This window comes from Actinia tenebrosa, unplaced genomic scaffold (assembly GCF_029948245.1).
Source record: "Actinia tenebrosa isolate PJP-AT-01 unplaced genomic scaffold, QUT_ActTen_1.0 PGA_scaffold7__59_contigs__length_16204524, whole genome shotgun sequence".
NCBI classification, from domain to species: Eukaryota; Metazoa; Cnidaria; class Anthozoa; order Actiniaria; family Actiniidae; genus Actinia; species Actinia tenebrosa.
Genome location: NW_028292584.1, coordinates 4,884,025 through 4,907,507, shown reverse-complemented (window position 1 = coordinate 4,907,507; position 23,483 = coordinate 4,884,025). Strand labels below are relative to the sequence as shown.

Below are 23,483 nucleotides of genomic sequence, written 5' to 3'. Positions count from 1 at the left end.
ACCACAGGAACCCCATGATAAATTACTTAATTTGATTTAAATGCTTGAAAATAAGATAATAATAAAACAACAGAGCTCAAAGGAGGCGAAAAGACCGATCTTTTATTAGAGGCGGCCTTGCTTTGAGCACAAAATGAAAAAAATACGCAAAATGAAAACAAAAATATGACTCACAAAGACTTGTGGGTAAAGCCACAGAAATCATTGATTGTACTCAGGCTTTGCTCGGCTTTAGTTCACTAGAATGTAAATACGTTATATATTATCAAAAATCCTGAAGATTTTTCTTCGTTTGTTTGGAGATCAAGATGACAACTCGGCTCATTTTCAGACAGGTGAAGGCATAAACTTTTGTTTGGTTTAAAAATCTGCTTCTAGTTACTTGCAAATCGTAGATAAATAGCTTTCAAAAATCAAACATATACTAAGCTAAAAATTTTATGCTGGCGTCATCTCTAAAATCGTGCACATCAGCATATCTTATCGAGGAAATTGCAAAAGAAATTTTTTTTTTAATTTTATCATTTTAGAGACAAGGATCAAGTTTGGACCAGTTTGATTTTTTAAATTATTATGCCATTCTATTCTATAATATATCAAAAATTCAATAGATATTAATATAATATTATTAATATGATGGTAATATTAATAAACATGTTGATGATGGGGAAGTTAAGGTGCTGCCACATGAGGCGGTTTTTCATGCAACATTGTTATATTAAACGTTGGCTTTGTTATTGATGGTTTTCATGTCGGCCATGTTGGAGGAACTCAACAAAAGAATTGTCAGTGAATTCTTTTGTTATATCCTCCAACATGGCCGTCATGTCTTTTGTTATTTAATCCTCTTGGAAATGGTTGAAAAGCATCAATATGGCACGCGGCACGCGGCACACAAATAATTTGTTGGCGACGATGTTGTAAGTTTTTAAAGCCTGTTTAAAAACCTGTAACATGTTGCCACATGTTTAATACTTGTAAGTGTTTCCATGACAACACTGCATAACACAAATTTTTAAAGTCCTAAAAATCTACACGTTACAATGGCAAATAATTATATGATATATTTTTTCCTGAATTTTTCCAGTTACTTGATTTCGAGTCCTTCACTTTTACATACTTGCTTGGATGCAATAAAACCAGACAGGCTGTTATCATAGACCCCGTTGATACACAGGTCAGCAGTAAGATAAGTATTAGATTATTGGTTAAATGATGTTTGATAATTATCATATAAGAACATGCATAATAGGTTAGCTTATACTGTATGTTCTTATATGATTTCCGAGCCCATCCCACACAGCTTACCGCCTCATCTCTCTTTGATAACCATCACTTATGATGATGATGATGATGATGATGATGATGATGATGATAATACACAGGTGATACACAGGTCAATTAAATTGATATTAGATTATTTTTTGAATGATGTTTGATAACCATCACATATGGTGTTGTTGATGATGATGATGATACATAGTTTATGCATACTGTAGGTCAGTTATCAAATAAATTTTTGAGTATTGATTATGAGATACTACTACTGGTGCTGATGAAGATTTATGCATTAATGTCATTGATGATATCATAGTCATAGATATGATGGTGACAATAATGCTGCTGATGATGATCAATGGTGATGATCAAGGATGGATGACGTGATGATGGATGTTGAATGATGGTTGTGATGCAGTCATATCCAATACTGTCGAACTGATAGGGATCATCAATGTGGTTCACGATCCGTACCCGTATCCATGATTTGTGAAAGTCATTAATATGCATACAAAATCATTAGTTATGTGCACTTAACCTTTCACGGTAACCCTGTGTGAAATGCTTTTATCACCGTCTGCGTAAAATGGTTATGGTGATGACGATAGTTATGCATGCTGACATGATGATGATGGTCAGGTGATGATGCACATTCATGGTTATAAGAATAATGGCATTGATGATAGTGATGCATGACTATCATGAGTCCTGGGATAGTGTGATGCATGAACAGCAAGTTAATTCTCATTGATTCATTTTACTTCAGGTCCAGAGAGATTCACGGCTCATAAATGAAATGGAACTCAAACTGATATATGCAGGTACATATTATACATATTAATATTACATATTGTGTGCATGTCTCTGCACTGTGATATAAACATGCTGGGAGCCTATAGAGCATGAGAGAAGCAAGCTTATAGGAGCATGAGACAAATATTTCTCTTGCTTTTTGAGTGCTTTACCGCTCCCAGAGTATTTATGTCACAGAACAGATATGTAAGCACCTGTTTCATATTGCTTTTATAAAAAAAATTGAATAATTTTTTTAAATGGGTGTGTATTTCTCCTCTGGTAACAAACACGGTAGCCAGCCAATCACTGTGCATGTTACAGAATATCTCAAAAATGTGATTATTTTTAACCTTATATATACTAGAAAATACCTTTAGTTTACTGTATAATCTTTAAGTGATTGTAACTCTTGATTTTCTTTCATGTAGTCAATACCCACGTACATGCCGACCACATCACAGGGACAGGAATGCTGAAACAGTTAACAAGATGCAAGAGCATGATCTCTAAAGAAAGTGGTGCCATCGCTGATGTTCTTCTTAGTGATGGTGATGACATTAGGTTTGGAGAACAAGTGAGTATGAGACAACTTAATATTAGTAAACACTTATGTGGACTTGAAAAAGGAACACTTCTGTCAACAATAATTAAAGTAAAATTAATTATGTTGCATTCTTGACCTAATATAGTTTACATTTTTGGGGAATCATATATCGTAAACATTCTTTCTTGCAAAACAAGTGCCAAATTTAGAAGACATCTAGCTACTGTAAAAGTTGAGTTCAAGGCTTTTTAATGCAAAATAGACACACTAAACACAAACATAGGTTACATTTTATATCATTATCATGTGATGTTTATCTAGCTGGCCATCACGGTGTGCAGTCTAGTACTGTTCAGAATGAAGCAGTTTTAGATTTCACATTGGAGAGAACCAGAGCATAACCAGATAAAGAAATTCAAGATTTTTTAATGAAAAAGATTATCCATGTGAACATAAAGCAATGATTATAGTATATGTAATAGGACTCCATGCTGTCCAATTAAGAAATAATTGGACGAGGAAAATTCCGAGGACTGACAAAATTGGATGAGGCCATAGGTCGAGTGCAATTAAGCAGTCAGAGGAATTTTTCGAGTCTAATTATTTCTTGATTGGGGAGCATGAAATTCCATTACCTATTAATTATATAGCTGCCTAATTAATCCCATATCAACAAGACCTGTCCAATTAAGAAAATAATTGGACAGTTACCTATATGGGATTAATGAGAACCTGTATAATTATAACACTAATTGTATCATCACTCTATAATCCCATATAAGCAACTATAATTGTATTATTTTTAAATTCTCTTTCCTATTCAAATTAAAGATTAATTTGGATTGTTTCCATTCACATTCTTTCGAGGGAAAACTTTGACTTATGGAATCAGTCTAGTATAAATAGTCTGTCCAATTTGGAAATAATAGAATTCAAGAAATTACACTGGCTGTCAAATAGCACAGCGCACTGATTCTAAAAATAGCTTAAAGATTCGGACAAACATTGCATTCTGTTTAACCGCTACGAGGATTATACGAACCGATTTTATTATTTTTACTTATAGATACAATAATAACCCATGTAAACTAAGATCAGCTGCGATCGGCTGTGAAAATTCTCTGCTGAAAGTAAACTTGTAGGTTTGTTTGTCCGAATTTCGCCTTTGTCTTTGTTTTTATGACGTCACAGTTGCGCTGCGCTATTGGACTTGGCCTTAGTCGACCCTCTCCTAATTTTGTCAGTCCTTGGAATTTTTTTTATCCAATTATTTCCAAATTGGACAGCATGTAGTTCTATTATCTATACTTATTCATTTGACTCATGAAACAAATGTTTATTGGTATAATCTTTAAATTTTTTTTTTGCTTATAATTTTCATTTCAGTCTCTGGAGGCTCGTTCAACACCAGGCCACACGAATGGTACTTAAGTCTTGTCTTTTATAACTTAAACCCCACTTCATTAGATTCAAGAAGGTCACAAAGTGACTTATGTGGTCAAATTTCACTTTGCAGCTGATTATATATATATAGCTATTATTAAGACAGGAATGCATTACTAAAAAAAAGTGACATTAACATGTGGAGTCCAGAACTTGAGAGGTGCATATTATTTCTCATTTCTTTCTTTGTATTTGGGGGAGGGGGGGAGGAAGGGAGGGGGTGCTTCCCCCCCCCCCCCCCCCTTGGCTTGTTCCCCCCCCCCCCTTGACTTGATATTTTCAGAGGTAAATTTAAAAAATAATTTAGGAAAATCTGATCCTTAAATCCTTTGATTACCTTGAAGTTCCCCCATTTCTACCCCTAGCTAGTCCCATATTCTTGCTGATGTAGTTTTTACTTGAACGTAGGCTGTATGACATTCGTCAGCCATGCTAACAAGATGGCTTTCACTGGCGATGCTTTGTTGATCAGGGCGTGTGGTAGAACAGACTTTCAAGAAGGTATTTAATAGTTAATACGCAATTCATAAATTATACAATAAATTAGTAATAATATATTATCAGTATAATAAGGAAAATTAGATTCTATCAAATTCTGAAACAACCTCTGGTCTAGCTGATTTAAGTCAGGGTAAAGAGACCCAGGAAGCTCTACTTTATATGGCACCTTACGATACAGGAATTGAACCCATATAATCATATTTCTTTATGTCATGCATCTATCTAATATCTAATCTAATGCGTTTACCACTCCTGGATGGACGGCTTGATGCCTAACAGGCCTTGCGACCCAATTGATAAGGCAGCTGGTAGATTGAATTAGAATTTAGAAGAATTTTTGTGGTAGGAGGAAAAACCGGAGAACCCGGAGGAAAAACACTCGAAGCACAGGAGAGAACCAACAAACAACTCTACTCACATACGACACAGAAACCAGCAGGGCTCGAACCCAGATCGCATTGGTGAGAGGCGGCGCATTAGCAGCCCACACCACCCGTGCTCCAGCATGTTAATTTTTTTCTTTTTTCACAGGGTCTCCCGAAAGATTATATGATTCAGTTACGAAAAAAATCCTCTCTCTCCCTGAAGATTTCATTCTATATCCAGCTCATGACTATAAAGGTATAAAGGTTAAAGTTATTTTAATGAGGTTATTGTGAAATGTCATTTAATAAGTTAATAATAAATTGGAATTTATCATACCAAATCTTAGGCTTGACATCCACCTCTGTTGAAGAGGAACGGAAGCACAATCCAAGGTTGACAAAGAGCAAAGAGGAATTTGTGAAAATCATGGAGAACCTTGGACTCACTAAACCAAAGAGAATAGGTAAAATAATAATGAACTTATTTTATTGAACTGGACATTATTTGGCTGGCCTGTCTTTCCGTCCGTCCATCCCTCCGTCCATCCGTCCGTCCGTCCGTCCCTCCATCCCTCCATCCCTCCATCCATCCATCCACCCACCCTTACTAAGTCTAGTATTGAAACTTGAAATTATTTTCATTTCAAATAGATGAAGCTGTACCAGTCAACTTGATGTGTGGCCCAAGTCAGCTCGGCAAATATCATGAAAGAATGGATGAATAGAAATTATATGAACTAAAAAATCCAAATATCACACCCTGGTGAAAGAGGATGGGACTTTTGATTGATATCTGAGAAAGTATTTTTTAATAAGACAATGCATGGTGAACTAAGGCCCCGTCCACACGTATCCGGACATTTTGTATCCGCAAATTATTTTTTGCGGATACGAAAATGTTTGCGTCCACACGCAGCGTATTCGAATAGTTTTCACCGTCCACACGTATCCGTTTTTGTAAAATTTGCGGATACGGATACAAAAATTTGCGGACACGTGTGGACGCAACCCGTAGTATATATATATTTTCGTATCCGCAAAAAATAATTTGCGGATACAAAAATTTCCGGATACGTGTGGACGGGGGCTTAGTTCACCATGCATTGTGGACGGGGCCTAAAGCCTGGTTTACATAATTTTTAAACATCAAAATTTGTTCATAGTGAAGAGAGAAAAAACCCAGCTAAAAATGGCTAAAATTACACCATTGTGCCACCAATAAAAGATAAATAGGAATACGAATTAAAATACAAAATTTTTCGTTCATGAAATATATTTATTTGTAATGAAAATCAATAGTATTTAATACAATGGTAAAATATTCGCGCTTTCGCGTATTGATAATACCGCAAATGGGTTTAAACTAAACGAAGCATAAAAAGTATATAACCACACTTGAAAAGCTATAACATTCTATATTGAGTTGCAAGAGATTGCTGCGCAAGCATAGATATTCTTATTCTCTACTTTCACATCCCCATAATACTATGCATCTTTGGGGGGTAACCCGAGGGTAAAAACCCACTTATTTTGTTGAAGGCTGATCAGACAATGTTGACAATACCTCCAAAAATAAAATGAAGAACTAAAAAACAGAAAAAGATAGAAGCTTGAAGACGTTAAGGTAAATTTTAAAAAATTTTTCGTAAGTCAATACATTTTCTGTAAGACCAAAACTCTCGATGATCTGTACACGCAAAAAAAACTTGGAATAAACTGATAATCAGTATTGTACAGATAAAAGCAGGTATAGTATAAATTCAATTAAGAAACCTTTCAATTTGGGACAGTTTTTTGATTGGTTACCCCCCAAAGACGCAAAGGCATTATGTGGATGTGAAAGTAGAGAATTTACTCTCATAGATATTCTATTGAAAGATCACTAAAGTAAACATTAAAATGCACCAAAAGTACATAATCACACGCAAACAGCTGTGTAATTCTATATCAAGGTGTAAGAAATTGTTGCGCAAGCATAGATATTCTACGCGCACATAAATATAAAGTTCACAAATTACTAAAGTAAACGCGTTATAAAAAGTACATAACCACACGGAAACAGTTATATGATTATATATCGACTTGTAAGAAATTGTTACGTAAACGTAGATATCGTTACGCAAACGTAGATATTCTACGTGCATAATTTTGAAAATAATTACAGATTGTGTTTAAAGTAAACGCAGAAAAAGCATAAAAAGTATATAATTACTAAAACAGCTAAATAATTATATATCGAGTTGTAAGAAATCGTTGAGCAAACGTAGATAATCTAAGCAATACCCACAATCACTATATATCTTTACAAATAGTAATATTTTGCATCAGGGTATGGAGGTAAATCATTAGAGATCCAGCTGATTTCGTATAACAGCAAAAATCACCCTACAAAGTGTTCGCCTCTGGTCTAGCCAATCATGTGAGTTAACTAATCCAGTGAATTAATGCTTGGGTACGGTGCCGTCTCGATCGCGACACGGCACGTCACATCATACGAAATCTTTTAACTCAAAAGGTGCGCGCATCTATAAGATATTTACATATAAAGCCTATATATCAAAAGTAATGTAATCACACTAAAAAAATAATAATAATAACATTGGAATTTAACAGTGAATTCCATGCACAGAGTGGCTCTTATAGGGTACAAACACTATAAGTGCGCAACATAAATACCACTAATTACTGCTAAATTATGCTAATCCTATTGTTTTCTATTGTTTAATTAGCACTATTTACTACACTTTTAGTGTTTGTACTCTATCTTTGTATCAAATTATACATAAATTATATATATTACTTAAAGTTATATCAAATTATAGTAAAACCGTTCGACGTGCGCGGATAGATATTCCAAATAGTTGCGCACATGAAAATGTTATGTACAGGCAAGAGAGCATCTTGATACAGAACAATACGAGAGAATATCAAAAATAACCATAATCACACCAAGTAGCTATGTTCTCCATAGAGTGCATACCATATTTCCGTGAAAAACGTAAGAAATTGCACAAGTTTAGAATTATTAGAATTAGAATCTAGCGTGTCAGGAATGTGGAGTGAGGATAACCGGGAAACCCGCAAACAAATCCCTAAATCAAGGGAGAGACCTCTCCTTGTTCTGCTGATTGATGACGAGCCATTTTGATGCTACCTTCAATAGCAGAGTCAATCATTTCAGTTGTTTTTATAACTGTGTTGAATCATTGTTAGGAATATTAGCATCATCTACTACGGCATTATCGTTATCAAACGCTTTTTTACTAGTTGTTGGCGTAGTGACGCTGTTCTGGTTCTGGGTAGAAGTATCGTTGGGAACAATGCGTTGATAAACACTTTTAGTCTTCCTGTCGCTCTGAGGATCTAAAGCACTGGGCTCACTTAATTCGATGTGGCTTCCTCTTTCGTATGCGGGGTTTAATGCTGCAGTGTCCACCACGTTGTTAACGACTACTCTCTCCAGCTCAACGTCCTCACTATCTGTATTCTTTTCATGATGAACCTCTATTAGTATCAGATACACAACTGCACCAAGAACTCCACCTAAGAGGCTTCCAATTATAGGTACCCATGACCAGTTATTACCAACACTATAATAACAGAAAAAGTTCGTTTTACTTAGGGACCTGTCATTATTTAAGCCGGAGGGGGGGAGGGGGAGGGGTGGAGGAGAAAATGTTTTTGATGCAAAACATTTTCCAGACCCCTGACTAATAGCATTCATGTTTTTCGGGTACCCCCCTTCAATGGTTGAAAAAATCCTCCCAATCCTCTCAGTCCTCCTTTTGACCTTTTAAGGCCCCCAATGTTCCACTAAAAAAATTGAGGGCCCACCATTTTCTCCTCCACCCTCCCCCCTCCGACTTAGATAATGACTGGTTCCTTGCTCGTTTCTTATTTGCAGGAACACGTCTAACTTGCTGCATGTCCCTTCTATTAATTTTAAGGGATACCGTTGTATAGCGGTGAGGCGCCTTCACATGCTTTCAGTTCGACGCCGTTTAATAATAATAATAATAATAATAATAATAATAATAATAATAATAATTTATTGAGTATTTAACAAGTTTCAATACTTTACAATAGAAGAAAGAAATTACACTAAAAATGACAGGTTAACAACTATATATAATATTACAATTTCTTAAAAAAAAAAAAAAAAAAGCTACGCTACTGTATACTGTCAGCACTTGCAGTGGTGTTAACAATTAATTAGCGATAACAAAAAATAAAAATATTGAAATAAAAATATTGAGTTACTCACGTAAACACTTCAGATCCCCAGCCCGCCATAGCAGTAAAGATCCTCGGTCCCAGATCTCTCGCAGGGTTGATCGCATAGCCGCAGTTGAAGCCGAATGTGGCACCAATGACGAACACAACGAGGCCGATGAGGACTGGGGTTGTACCCTTATCAGGCGCGTTGTTGTTCTTGTCAACAATGGCAAACACGCATCCCACAAGTAATGCAGTACCTAAAAGCTAAAAATCAATCAAAGAACATTACATATTAATTTCACCTGAGTGTCTGCACGTTGCAGACACGAACACCCACACATGATGCGATTTTCTTCATCGGAAGCAACGTCGGATACTCGCTTGTTTTTATTTACCTGGTCACCAAAGCCATTTGCCGTGGACAAAAACGGTTGAGGGTAGGTTGCCCATATTCCTGCTGTACCGTTGGGACCCAGTATTTGACGAACACCGCCATCAAATGCGTTGAGTGCATCTGAAAAATGATATAAAAGAATGAGTTTTTTTCTCCAAACCCACCGATTTCTTTTCTCCCTTCTCCTCCTATTTCTAATAACTATGCTTCAATCCTTAAAGTCACTACGCAGCCCGTATGAGCCTGTTGATGTCAGAATGATGCAACATGAAGAGGGGGGATTTTCGAAGAAAGACTTTCAATACTATCGCCTTATTGTGCCATTACATATCAATAGCAGCTGTAACGTATACTTAGTCGTGCCAAAATTTTGTTATGATTTTTGTCGTTTCAATCAATATTAATAATTATATATTCACATCAATATCACACAACAACGCATGCATGGTTCGCCCAAGAGATTCAAATGACAAGGATATGGCGGCCATATTGGTGGTATTAACAATGGATGCCAATGAAAAGTCTTTTATCAAAATCCACCAACATGGCCGCGATGACGAAACATACAAACGACGACGTAACATGCAATAGGTCGAGGTTTACCTGACACGACTGAAAAACGTCTGCGCATGCTCTGAATCCGTATGCAAATTAGTCAAAACATAAGTAAATTTGACTTTCAAACATGCCTGACAAATTTGAATTCACAAAATGCCAAAACTTAGTGTCCATGCTTGAAACTTAAGGCTAACTCTTTCATATTGTGTTTGTTAATACATTATCTTGGTCTGACAAAAGCATACTCTCGAACCTTTTTGTATACTTGGAGAAAAAAAACATTTATTTTCTCACTCAAACTCTTCAAAATTCTTAGAAAACGTGCTGAAATGCACGCATGCGCAAACGTTTTTCTCTAGTGTCGGTTTACCTACCATAATATACACCATAAACACAAGCGGAAGCCACAATTGCTCCCACCATTTGTGCGGCCCAGTAGAAGAGGAGCTTCTTCCACGGTAATCTGCCAACCACGGCATTAGCAAGAGAGACAGCTGGATTCATATGTGCACCTGGTAAATATAAAGACGATTTATTTATTAAAACGAACGTCTGCCGTTTGAATAGCGCCGGGAGAAAAGGATATGCGGAAACAGAAACGTGAAGCACCCTAAAACTAAGTCTAATGCGTTTACCACTCCTGGGTGGACGGCATGATGCCTAACAGGCCTTTCGACCCAATTGATAAGGCAACCGGTTAGCACGGGCACTGAAGATGGTCGTCACCAGCGTCTTCAGTGGATCTTTTACGTCCGCCTTATACAGGGTTATATAGTGAAGACAGACGGGGCCTACGGTTTTAAGTCCCTGTCCGTGTGGTAGAGCTTGTAATGTTTAAGTCATTCAATGCATGTTCTCATTTTTAAATCGATATCACATATGTTGAATAACATGCTAGAGTGCACGCCATATAGAGTGATTTTCTTCAGACCGTAAAGTAGCTCGTAGTCTAATAGAGGTCAGTAGATCTTATTTCGCCATTGTTTACTAGGTTGTCTAATTGACTATCGTGCAACAATACGAGAGACTGTTTCACAAACACATGCGAAAACCATTAATTTTCAAGCGCGCGTGTGTGAAACATAAAAAAACCCTACAATTATTTTCGTAAATACCTGACACACCGCCAGCCCAGTAACATCCCATAGTAACTCCAACACCCCAGCCGAAGTTGATGGAGAAAAATGTTCCATTTTGTTGCTTGCTGAGTACGGTTTGCGCGACCGAGCCAACACCAAAAATCTGTAAAATGCAAGAAAAGTTAATAATAATATCTAGTTTTTTTTACAAACGTGAATTGCTGAATATGCCAATAGCTCTATAGGAGCTTTTAAGTTGACTATGCGAAAAACGACTAATGCGATACTGTGATATAAGATACTCTGGTTATATGTGGTTAAATAAAATATTTAAGCAAAGTTAGACTTGAACTAAGTTGCCTGTTATCGCAAGTATCTGTCATCAAAAGGCTATAGCTTCGCGGCCATCTGATAAGCAAATTAATGTCTCACGCAATGAGATGAATGATGAACAGATGGTATCTGGGGACGAAGCTTGCATCGGGTGCTATCCAATTTCGCTAACGCCACGTGCTATCCGATTTCGCTAACGCTATGCGCTATCTCATATCGCTAACGCTAGCTTACGCAGTTTGTACGCTACGTGTGATGAGTTTAATAGTGTTTTATACGCGACCCCATTAACAAACGTCCTGTTGACAGGATTAGACCAAATACGCTAGCCCGCAGCAAAAGGACCAAGAACTATAAGAAACCTAATACTTAATGTTTATGCAAACCGTTATAAAATCTTCATCATAAGTGATAAGTATCGTTTGGTTTTCACTAGCGACATAAGCATAAGCATAAACACAGACATAAGGGTATCAAACCCACTCACTTCTCTGTTGACGGTTGACGTCCTCACTGCGACATAAGCACAAGCATAAGCATAAGCACAAGGATCAAAGAAATCCCCTTCTTCTTATGCTTCTGCTTGTGCTTATGTTGCCTTATGTCATAGTGAGGACGTGTTCATATGCTTATGCTTATGTCATAGTGAAAACCATAAACTTTTTAAACATAACACTAGGTCGATAAAAAAACTTGCTCGTGTAGTTAAACCTAGAACAAAAAGAAACCTTATACAATGTTTATTCAAAGCGGAAAATAATCCCATTCTCAAGTATCACTTCCCATTTATTTCGTTTGCAGGCTTAGAACCAGATGGGAGCACAAGCAACGCAACAAGCTCTCTGCTAGATAGAAAAACTAACAAATGTCTGTGAATGTCTGTTCAAGCCTGCTTACAATATCATCCATAAGAATCAATTTGTTTCCGATTGCGGGCTATCACTTTACAAATATGCAGAGCAAGCAGAGCAAAACAATACAAATACTACTTTGTTTCACGGGCAAAGTAATATCACTTTAGCACTGAAAACATGCAAACGGCAATAAATGCTAATACCTCTACGCTTCTTTGTTGGGTTCATGACTGAGTGAATGGAATCGATCACTAAAAAGCGCTACAAAGCTAGTAATTGTTTAAGGAATACATGGCGTGCACTGTACACCAATGGGAATATGATTTGACAATCACTAAAAGAATTGACGACTTACAATGAGAATAAAAGTGGACATAAACTCAGCCAGTATCTCTTTTCCAATCTGGGACAGACGTGGTTTCATTTTCTTGATACCTAAATTAAAACATAAAACAATTGCTTTACAAAAAAAACTATTAGCATTGAATTGGTGTTACAGTGAAATCGGGAATGGCTTTGTTCTCGACTGTGTTGAAACGCTTCCGCCTTAATAATATCCGTTACTTATTGTCGTTTCATTTGCGCGTTTTTAAAATTTCTTAAATTGGGGAAGCCAACAGATTAAATATCAAGCAATGCTTTTAGCGCATTTACCTATGCGACGGCAGGCATGTTAAATAGGTCTGTTTAAAGATTAGTTCAAGTCACATCGATACTAGCCACAAATCTTTCGACCACGAAATGCGTATTGCTACACGAAATTCTCTTACCAATCATTATTGTACTTTGTGATGATGGTTTTTTGAATATTTTAAAGAAGAGAGAGTATCCCCTTGTTCCTTCCATGGATTACTCTCGAAATGTGAACTGCTGCACGAATCTCTCATACAGAATATTAACTATTTATGGCGAGATTTGATAAGTGCGCGGCCTAGAAGTAGTAGACCGAGTTCTTAGCACCCGCTGCTAGAGTATGCAGAAAACGCGTTGAATAACTGCGTAATTACTCATTGACAGATATAGCGCACAAGAAACACGTTGGCACATTTTTGATGCACTCTTCTTTACTTGGTACTTTGTTTACATTAGTTACGAGGCTACCTTCACGTTTTTATTCTAAGATCTACGTGATCGGCTTAGGAAACACAAAGCGTACTTTTGACATCATATCCAGGATTATACAAGGGATCTTATGGCAATCATGTTGTAGGTCATTAATGATGTAACATTTTTGCATGACTAGAGTTTTTTTTTTTTTTTTTTTTTTTTTTTGCTTTTCCCTACGACGTGCTTGCTGTGAATTCGAAAGGCTTTACTTAGCCTGCATGCAGCCGAACTAACTAACTGTTAACTATACAAGAGAAAAGTCCGGCTTCAAGCAGGCTAGCTTTACTTAGCCTGCACATAGACATTTTCTATCCCCTCCCCATTGGGTAGCATCCTGGCTAAGCCAGAGGTTCCACACCCTCCTATCGCTCCAAGGGTCTCTGTTCACGAAAGAAGAAAAACCTTCAAGTATTGATGGATGCTAAATTAAAACCACTTTAGCTAAAACAGTGTGAGAACTAAAAACACAGGAACCGGCTCTTAGGCTTGCAACGTTGGACATTGTATTTTTGAATTGCCTCAATTTATTGCATGTCAGTGAATTCAAGCCCTTTTAACTTTGCAAACAACGGGTTGACACTACCTTAAACTGCACGAAAAAGCACATTTAAATGTGAGAAGCAAAAACGAGGTCAAAAATCCTATCACAATAATTTTCGAGCAAGGAAAATGCGAAAAGAAAAGGCAAATCTAAACGGTCGAACGAGGTCAATATATTCACAAGTCGGGATCAAATTTTCTAATTACCTCTTGTACGAGTATTAAGATTTTTAAAATGCTCCAATAGAATAGTTAGAAGGGAATCTAAAGAACTTACCAATAGCTCTCAATTCTTGTATTAAAAGACTTGTAACTTTGTTTTTCTTTAAAGAAAATTGTGGCAAACTTCTTGACCCAAGAGACGTCTTCTAAACCTTCTGGATATAACAAGCCGTACCGGTTGAGTTATAGGTTTACTGATTATTGTCACTGATTAACGAACACTCTTTTGTGACCAGTTAAATAGCGTCGTTGTCTTGAAAGTGTTAACAGAGGTAAAACATTCCTAGTATTACATGGCACCAGATCGTTGTAATCAGATGATTAGTTTTTATGTTTTTTGTCAGTCCCCCGGTATTTTTAAAGACATAGATGACCTGAGCTGATAATTTCGACCAATTTGTAGTTCATAGACTTCGCTGGTACAAATTAGAATCTTACAATGATACTGATCAAACCTCGATACAGTGGCAGGAGCGAGATCGCTGAAAGGCCTGATCTGGGCCTGATACTCAGGCAAGACTCTCTGTTACTTCCGAAGCCATGTTTTGGACAAAAATGTTTAAAATCGTGACATCTTAATCTGCACCCCCAGCAAGCAGTCAATAAGCCATTCCAAAAAAGCGCAACTGAAATACCAGAGCAATCCTTTTTTGCATTCTTTGAACACTATAGACGCTATGTCATGGTCATCTCGTTTGAACTTTCCGGAAAAACCGGCTGTGCATTTAAAGTCATTCCTAAATCGTAAACAAAGAGAAGGGTACGGGTTGGAGGTTGGAGAAGGACATTTTTACGAATTCAAATAAAACAGCCGCATGCATGGCAAACTCGTGGATACCTCTAAATCATCCTACGTGCCGACTTTTAATTGGGTTCCTTGTGCTCCTACGTCCAGCTGACAAGAGCGTTGAGTTTTAATGTCTTCTTATATCTTGACCTTCTCATTGATTTTTTCGTCTGACATGCATGATTCACTTAGAAACTATTTACTTACACTGTGAAATAAGCGGATATTCTATAAAAATTCGTTTAGAAATGTTATTCAACTTCTCTTCCAGGGACCGCGGATAGCCCCCCCACTTTACCTTTTCCATACTATAGTCTACTATAGTCTCATATATTTTCCAATATTAGCCCCCACTTCTTAGGGTGCTCCTTGGTCCTTGTCTTCATTCAAGTCATAATAAGAATGACAGTTTTTTTTTTTTTTTTTTTTTTTTATTGTTTTTGTTTTTTTTAATTTTGATTTTTATTTAAACATATTTTGTCGTTACATTAATCCCAAGAGCTTAACGCTCATCGAGGGGGTCTATGTCAGTCGTTGTTGTTTTGCTGATTTTTGTACGCCATCCCACACCGTGAAATTGCAGCTCCCGATATACTGATAGAGCTAGCTACTCAAGCTTTATTGGATAAGAGTGTTTGTAAAAAATGATCTGCTAACACCTTAGTGAGTGAGTGAGTGAGTGAATGAATGAGTAACACATTAGAATATTTAGACCCACTCATAACAACTGGTTTCTACGCTTTGCGTATCCACATGTCCCATTATTAATAGATTAATGGCAAGAATTAACGCACTTATTTCCAAATCAATTTGGTTGACCTCCATTCCTGGGGTGCATGTTATTCACAGCCACCATAATGGTTGGTTGACTATACAATGCATTTCTCATTTTAAAATCTTGTTTAAAATTAACCCCCCCCCCCCCCCCCCCACCCCCTTCCCGCCATAAAAAATTCCACTGAGCCCTCCAACCCGTAAAATTATCAGTGAAGAAAAGATAGATATGAGAGATAACCTTGTAATTTCTGAAATACCCAGTTAACGATGTTGGTTGGTCAAAACGCGATCTGAGACTAAACAGAATTTTTTTGCCTTTATGATTGCTGGCGAAAAATCGATTTCAAAATCACATTTCTGACTCAAAGGTCATGCTTCATATTCCAATCTAAAAGGAAACTACGTTGTTTGGCTGTAAATATATTACAATTTGCAGTGTTTTACTCGGTCTCAGGTTTCAGATCTCCAACAAAAATGTTTTTGAAACAGGTGCGTATGACAACAGCCCATAGATTATGGTCATTGTGTTATGAAACCTCGTCTAAGAATGCATTGGAAAAACGATTTTATCGAAAAAAAATACATCATCATGCAGAACTGAAATCTCTCCTATCTAGGACGCTGTCAAAAGTCTACATGACTAGGCCTTTTGACTTAAATTCATGCGTTGGCTTTTATTGACCTATAAGCTTCATAAAAAACAAACAAAAGTTTTAGTATAATTATAATAAACGATGTCACGTATACCTTCTATGAATACTGATGCAATCAATGTCATGCGTCAATTCAACGTCAATTTATAAATTACGTGTTGACTTACCAAAAAAAGATAAGCGTAAAAAACAAAGGTTATTTTAAAAAATCACGTTCACTTCTTATCTTAAAGAGGGCACGTTATCTTCCATGATGACTGTTGCACCTTCGAGTATATTTGATTTGTAAAAAAGGGCCGTTCCACACCACTAACTTTTTAAAAAAACCTTCAAATTTTATCAATAGAGGTTTTGCAACCATCACCTGTCGGTGCCCATAATACAGCTTGGACTGCCTGTGGTTAGATGGCAGAACAATAAAATCCCTTTGCTCTCGGAAATGGAGTTCTTTCTCGTGTAAAATGATTGTATTGTTTCTGCCATCTAACATGGCTGCAGTCAAGTGAAGGTGCAAATCCTCTATACCCTGAAACAACCCCTTGGCTGAAATGCGAGTCAGGGCACGTGCGTCTAACTCTGAGTAGCCTTTCCAGATCCAGAGCCACTGTAGAAATGCGTTGCATAATCGGGGCTTTTCAGTTGAATAGACAAGGAACGAAATCAAGAAAGGAATGAAATCAAAAAAGGAAAGAATTTTTTAAAATAACGCATCAATTAAGGTATCCTATCACTTTTTACTATCAGCAAGCTAAAATGATGCCATACAAGTATTAAAGCGTCCCCTAAAACAGTCCATCATGCAACACGTTCTCAACTGAACTACGGAAAAGCTATTTCGGGATCATGCTTTTGTATGTTAGGTTCTGCGAACACTGCTACGCCAACCTTGATTCGCATTAATCTTACATAGTCTACCATTGTCATAACCCCTGACATTTTATAGCATTTCTTAAAATATACAGCTTTTAAAAAAAACATTTCTCTAACCCGACTCCCCTCAGCTGGGAATCACACCCAGTCCTCAAAACTACATCCATGCACAAAGTACTGGGATACCTGCGGTTTGGAGTAGTTATGCGTGCATTCTTACACCACTGAATTGGGTGGGTGGGCCGGGGAAGAGAAATTCTCAGATGTACGCGCGCTATATACGTTTAAGGTGAACGGTTATTCGTAATAACTGCCATGTTGCTATCTACCAGTATGACTTTACAATACTGCAAATGAATGCTTTGCCTTTAAACGTTTTAGTTTAACCTGATTGTAGGAAAGCAAAAGAATTACTATTACTTTCAAATGTCAAATTTTCCAAGTATCACCGTTCATCTTGTTTTTGTGAACCCAAAACGGAGAGCCAATCAATTTTAAGCATACTGGTTGCCATGACAATTACTTCCCCGCTACGCCACGTGGAGGCTACCGTTCATCGTAGCGGATTTTCCCACTCTGTATAAACCAACAGAGGGGTGTCCAATTGGGGTGTTGTGAAGCCGACAAATCACAAGCCTTAGAAGAATTCAGGCAAGGTCGTATAGACTAAGTTTTCAGGGGATCATCACCATTAGCCGAATACAAGCGGTACCAACTAACAGCGGCAAGGTAGGGATTACTCCACAACTAACCGACACACACACTCGAAGCGCGCGCGCAAACGCTGTCTTTATTTCATTTTTATTCAATAAAATTCTGTCCAAACCCTTAACCCACATTAATTAAACCCAGAGCGAACAAAGGGGAAGAGCCACCAAGCCATAGGGAACTGACAACTGCCTGATTACAACCATTCTAAACTATCTATACTGTCTAAATCCAATACACATGCTACCGAAAATCAGCCGGAAAAAAAGTCCTATTTGAAATACGGAAAAAATGGCCTAAAATCGGAAATATCAGAAAAATCTCCAAATACTAAAAAGAGCGCAACCTAAAGCCGAATCGTAAAAAATCCTATCGACTCAAAGACAACGGAGATATCCGAAAAAATCTCCCGAAAAAAATGCTATCCTATGTACTTCATAAGACTATGTGGAAATATCCGAAGATCTCCAGTCCCTAGAACAAGTAGCATCGATCGAATAAAACCTAAAACTACGCCTAAAAAGTATCAAAAAATATCCAGCTTAAACAGTAAATTCTTATATCGAATCCACACACAACACGATCATACGAGAGAAAAATCGCAACCAAAATAACCCAAATTCGTGACCGAAAAAAAACGACCGAAAAAATGGAAGCCAATTGGAATGAAGGCCGAAACAGCAACAATAACAATAAATTAGAACAGACTCACAGTTTTCCTTGAACTCCCTGCAGACTCGATGACCAGACAGGAACCATAAAGGTGAACAATACTTTTGAGGGATGTCATTTCTGGTATCCAAGCATGTAATGTACAGTTCATTGTCTCTTAATACAGGAACCATTAAGGTGAATATCAGTTCTTACAAAATTCTAGTACAAAAGTACAGTTCGCTGTCTCTTTATACTGGAACCATATAAGGTGAGTAAATCAATAAACTGGTTACAAGTAATGAGTCTATATACCATATCCAAGTGAGCAGCCCTGAAATATCAACATTTGTAGGATCAGTAATGGTGCAATGTGGTACTGTTTTGGGAAGAAATTACACGCCATTTTGGGAGTATGCTTTCTAAAATAGCCACTTTAATTAATATTACTTAGGTAATAATAGGTGAGTAAGCTAATCCCTTACGAAATATCTGGGTACACTCGATAACATTTAAATGCAACTATAGTATTATCACCCACCATTAAAACACTAACAAGCATACAGTCATGATTTACCTCTTCAGAGATAGTAGAAATAAACATCATTATCAGCTTCAAACTCCATCACTCGGCCACTTTCCTTATCTGAATAACAAAATAAACATAACTAGTTCATTCTCTAGACATTCTTCACTTCTCCATCTCCTACTATATGATACATCAAACATGCCTAATACAAGACATTATATAAATGAAAAAAATACTTACATCAACACGTTGCCACCTTTATCTTGTAAAAATTCAAAATCTGAAAACAATAACTGGGAAAATAATGGGGGTATCTGATAAATATGGGTTTGAATCCCCATTGCTTTGATAACTGATGCTCACTGTCAATCACACCTGGAACTCTGGAAATTAAGGGGTTTGAATCCCCATTGCTTTGATAACTGATGCTCACTGTCAAACACACCTGGAACTCTGATAAATAGGGTTTGAATCCTCATTGCTTTGATAACTGATGCTCACTGTCAATCACACTTGGAACTCTGCAAAATGGGGTTTGAATCCCCATTGCTTTGATAACTGATGTTCAATGTCAAACACACCTGGATCTCTGATAAATAGGGGTTTGAATCCCCATTGCTTTGATAACTGATTCTCACTGTCAATCACACCTGGAACTCTGGAAATTAAGGGGTTTGAATCCCCATTGCTTTGATAACTGATACCCACTGTCAATCACACCTGGAACTCTGGAAATAAAGGGGTTTGAATCCCCATTGCTTTGATAACTGATGCTCACTGTCAATCACACCTGGATCTCTGATAAATAGGGTTTGAATCCTCATTGCTTTGATAACTGATGCTCACTGTCAATCACACTTGGAACTCTGCAAAATGGGGTTTGAATCCCCATTGCTTTGATAACTGATGTTCAATGTCAAACACACCTGGATCTCTGATAAATAGGGGTTTGAATCCCCATTGCTTTGATAACTGATTCTCACTGTCAATCACACCTGGAACTCTGGAAATAAAGGGGTTTGAATCCCCATTGCTTTGATAACTGATGCTCACTGTCAATCACACCTGGATCTCTGGAAATATAGGGGTTTGAATCCCCATTGCTTTGATAACTGATGCTCTCTGTCAATCACACCTGGATCTCTGGAAATAAAGGGGTTTGAATCCCCATTGCTTTGATAACTGATGCTCACTGTCAATCACACCTTGGTCTCTGATAAATAGGGGTTTGAATCCCCATTGCTTTGATAACTGATGCTCACTGTCAATCACACCTGGATCTCTGATAAATAGGGGTTGAATCCCCATTGCTTTGATAACTGATTCTCACTGTCAATCACACCTGGATCTCTGGAAATTAAGGGGTTTGAATCCCCATTGCTTTGATAACTGATACGCACTGTCAATCACACCTGGAACTCTGGAAATAAAGGGGTTTGAATCCCCATTGCTTTGATAACTGATGCTCACTGTCAATCACATCTGGATCTCTGATAAATAGGGGTTTGAATCCCCATTGCTTTGATAACTGATGCTCACTGTCAATCACACCTGGATCTCTGAAAAAAGGGGTTTGAATCCCCATTGCTTTGATAACTGATGCTCACTGTCAATGACACCTGGAACTCTGATAAATAGGGTTTGAATCCCCATTGCTTTGATAACTGATGATCAATGTCAAACACACCTGGATCTCTGAAAAAAAGAGGTTGGAATCCCCATTGCTGTTATAACTGATGCTTACTGTCAAAGACATCTGGTAGTTCGATAAAAAGGTCCTCTACTAGATTAGGGCTTGAATCCCTGTTGGGCACTGTAATAAATTCAAAAGAATCAGTAAATAGAAATAATAATGAATAAAACATCCATAAATTTGAAGTGCAATAAAATATATACATAGTGAATTACACAATCACAAAATCACAATAAATTCAAGGTGAACAACATCTTATCCATAATCTCTTTTTCTGGAAATAAACTTCTGAAACGAAATAGAAAAGACATTAAAAGTCGTGTTTAACGTTTTTTTTTAAATGTAGGTAGAAATATTTTCCGTTTCTCACCTTTGTTAATAGAAATATCTTTTGTATACTGCTGACATGGGTTCGGTCCAAGAAGCAAAAGAATAGACAAAATACAACGCATTTGGAACAGTTAATGTTATATCCGCACTATATATTATATTGCTTTAACCTACTCTCATCTACAAACGCCAAGTGCGCAAATTGATTTTAGACAAGGAGTAATTGAAAATACATTAGTATTATAACGCAAAATTTTATGAATCTAGTCGCTAAACAATTACATATGCCTCCAAATGTCATGATAAATATATACATAATTTCAGTGCGCAAATTATAGGTCATTAGACATCTATATATGCTTTGGAATTAGATCTTAAATTAAAATAAGATATATTACAGATGCACATAATTACAGTAAGAAAATCATTTTTGGTTATTGGTCATTAGACAACTATATATGCATCGGAATTAAATAATTTTAAATTAAGGTAAAATAATTTTGGATCTACATAAATTGCACTGAGCAAAGAGACAATTATATATATGCATCGAAATTACATAAAGTATTAAAGTGAATATAACGGATGTACATACTTGTAGTGCGCAAATTATTATCGGTCATCGGACAACTATATATGCATCGAAATTACATGATGAATTAATTAAAGTAAAATATTACGAATGTACATAATTGCAGTGCGCAAATTATCGGTCATCAAAATTAGATTTTAAATTAAAATATTACGGATGTACATACTTGTAGTATGCAAATTATTATCGGTTATCGGACAACTATATATGCATAGGAATTACATAATAAATTAATTAAAGTAAAATGTTACGGATGTACGTAATTGCAGTGCGCAAATTATTAGCGGTCATCGGACAACTATATATGCATCGAAATTACATGATGAATTAATTAAAGTAAAATATTACGAATGTACATTATTGCAGTGTGCAAATTATTAGCGGTCATCGGACAACTATATATGCATAGGAATTACATAATAAATCAATTAAAGTAAAATGTTACGGATGTACGTAATTGCAGTGCGCAAATTATTAGCGGTCATCGGACAACTATATATGCATCAAAATCACATGATAAATTAATTAAAGTAAAATGTTACGGATGTACGTAATTGCAGTGTGCAAATTATTAGCGGTCATCGGACAACTATTTAGGCATCGAAATTACATAATAAATTAATTAAAGTAAAATGTTACGGATGTACGTAATTGCAGTGCGCAAATTATTAGCGGTCATCGGACAACTATATATGCATTGAAATTACATAATAAATTAATTAAAGTAAAATATTACGGATGTACGTAATTGCAGTGCGCAAATTATTAGCGGTCATCGGACAACTATATATGCATCGAAATCACATGATAAATTAATTAAAGTAAAATGTTACGGATGTACGTAATTGCAGTGCGCAAATTATTATCGGTCATCGGACAACTATATATGCATCGAAATTACATGATAAATTAATTAAAGTAAAATGTTACGGATGTACATAATTGCAGTGTGCAAATTATTATCGGTCATCGGACAACTATATATGCATCGAAATTACATAATAAATTAATTAAAGTAAAATATTACGGATGTACGTAATTGCAGTGTGCAAATTATTATCGTTCATCGGACAACTATATATGCATCGAAATTACATGATAAATTAATTAAAGTAAAATATTACGAATGTACATAATTGCAGTGCGCAAAGTACTATCGGTCATCGGACAACTATATATGCATCGAAATTACATGATAAATTAATTAAAGTAAAATATTACGAATGTACATAATTGCAGTGCGCAAATTATTATCGGTCATCGGACAACTATATATGCATCGGAATTACATGATAAATTAATTAAAGTAAAATATTACGAATGTACATAATTGCAGTGCGCAAGTTATCGGTCATTAGACATCTATATTTGCATCGGGATTGAAAAGTAAATAAACATTACGTAACTACATAACGCAAATACTCAAGGGTCATATGCGTCGAACTTACACGAGACTAGAGTAGTTATTTCATTCTACCAAAAGCAAAAGTTTAAAATAATTTAGTAAAATCTTATGATTAATTGTTTTTCTTAAAAAAGGAGCAGCAGGTAGGGGGACTCGCGATCGATGCCAAAGATATACGGGTTTAACTCGCGGATTTACGAAGACGGGTACAGCAGATTTACGGGTATTTTGGTATCGCAAACGGAGGTTAAAATATT

The 23,483-nt window shown here is 36.5% G+C and overlaps 2 protein-coding genes and 1 long non-coding RNA gene across 4 annotated transcripts; 1 reads left to right on the top strand and 2 right to left on the bottom strand.

Annotated features, from left to right (window-relative positions):
* Nucleotides 1-197: 197 nt before the first annotated feature.
* LOC116287652 (persulfide dioxygenase ETHE1, mitochondrial) lies at nucleotides 198-6,197 on the top strand. The gene is made up of 9 exons (XM_089039926.1): nucleotides 198-335; nucleotides 1,088-1,177; nucleotides 2,045-2,099; nucleotides 2,502-2,647; nucleotides 4,004-4,040; nucleotides 4,469-4,561; nucleotides 5,093-5,182; nucleotides 5,274-5,390; nucleotides 5,578-6,197. Exons 1-9 carry the CDS (start codon nucleotides 309-311, stop codon nucleotides 5,649-5,651), a joined length of 729 nt encoding a protein of 242 aa, XP_088896052.1. The 5' UTR covers nucleotides 198-308; the 3' UTR covers nucleotides 5,652-6,197.
* Nucleotides 6,182-14,910, bottom strand: LOC116287655 (aquaporin-9). 2 transcript variants are annotated; one of them, XM_089039913.1, is made up of 7 exons: nucleotides 14,287-14,910; nucleotides 12,718-12,797; nucleotides 11,212-11,338; nucleotides 10,471-10,608; nucleotides 9,540-9,658; nucleotides 9,191-9,408; nucleotides 6,182-8,516 (listed from the first exon to the last, which is right to left on the bottom strand). In XM_089039913.1, exons 2-7 carry the CDS (start codon nucleotides 12,784-12,786, stop codon nucleotides 8,114-8,116), a joined length of 1,074 nt encoding a protein of 357 aa, XP_088896039.1. In that variant the 5' UTR covers nucleotides 12,787-12,797; nucleotides 14,287-14,910; the 3' UTR covers nucleotides 6,182-8,113. The 2 variants fall into 2 exon arrangements, with proteins under 2 accessions (XP_088896039.1, XP_088896038.1); XM_089039912.1 differs by lacking the exon at nucleotides 14,287-14,910 and adding an exon at nucleotides 13,133-13,556.
* Nucleotides 14,911-18,743: 3,833 nt separating this feature from the next.
* LOC116287653 (uncharacterized) lies at nucleotides 18,744-19,506 on the bottom strand. Its single transcript, XR_004196092.2, has 3 exons — nucleotides 19,447-19,506; nucleotides 19,255-19,323; nucleotides 18,744-19,011 (listed from the first exon to the last, which is right to left on the bottom strand). It is a non-coding gene; the product is annotated as an uncharacterized LOC116287653 (long non-coding RNA).
* Between the last annotated feature and the right edge of the window lie 3,977 nt (nucleotides 19,507-23,483).

Bases quoted from the DNA above. Each gene is read 5' to 3' on its own strand.
- LOC116287652 (XM_089039926.1), top strand. From the start codon at position 309: ATGACAACTCGGCTCATTTTCAGACAG. The intron at 4,562-5,092 runs GTATTTAATAGT...CTTTTTTCACAG, and splicing joins TAGAACAGACTTTCAAGAAG to GGTCTCCCGAAAGATTATAT. The intron at 5,391-5,577 runs GTAAAATAATAA...CATTTCAAATAG, and splicing joins CACTAAACCAAAGAGAATAG to ATGAAGCTGTACCAGTCAAC.
- LOC116287655 (XM_089039912.1), bottom strand. From the start codon at position 13,208: ATGGAAGGAACAAGGGGATACTCTCTCTTCTTTAAAATATTCAAAAAA. The intron at 11,339-12,717 runs GTAAGTCGTCAA...TGCATTTTACAG, and splicing joins TGTCCACTTTTATTCTCATT to ATTTTTGGTGTTGGCTCGGT. The intron at 9,659-10,470 runs GTAGGTAAACCG...ATCATTTTTCAG, and splicing joins TGTTTATGGTGTATATTATG to ATGCACTCAACGCATTTGAT.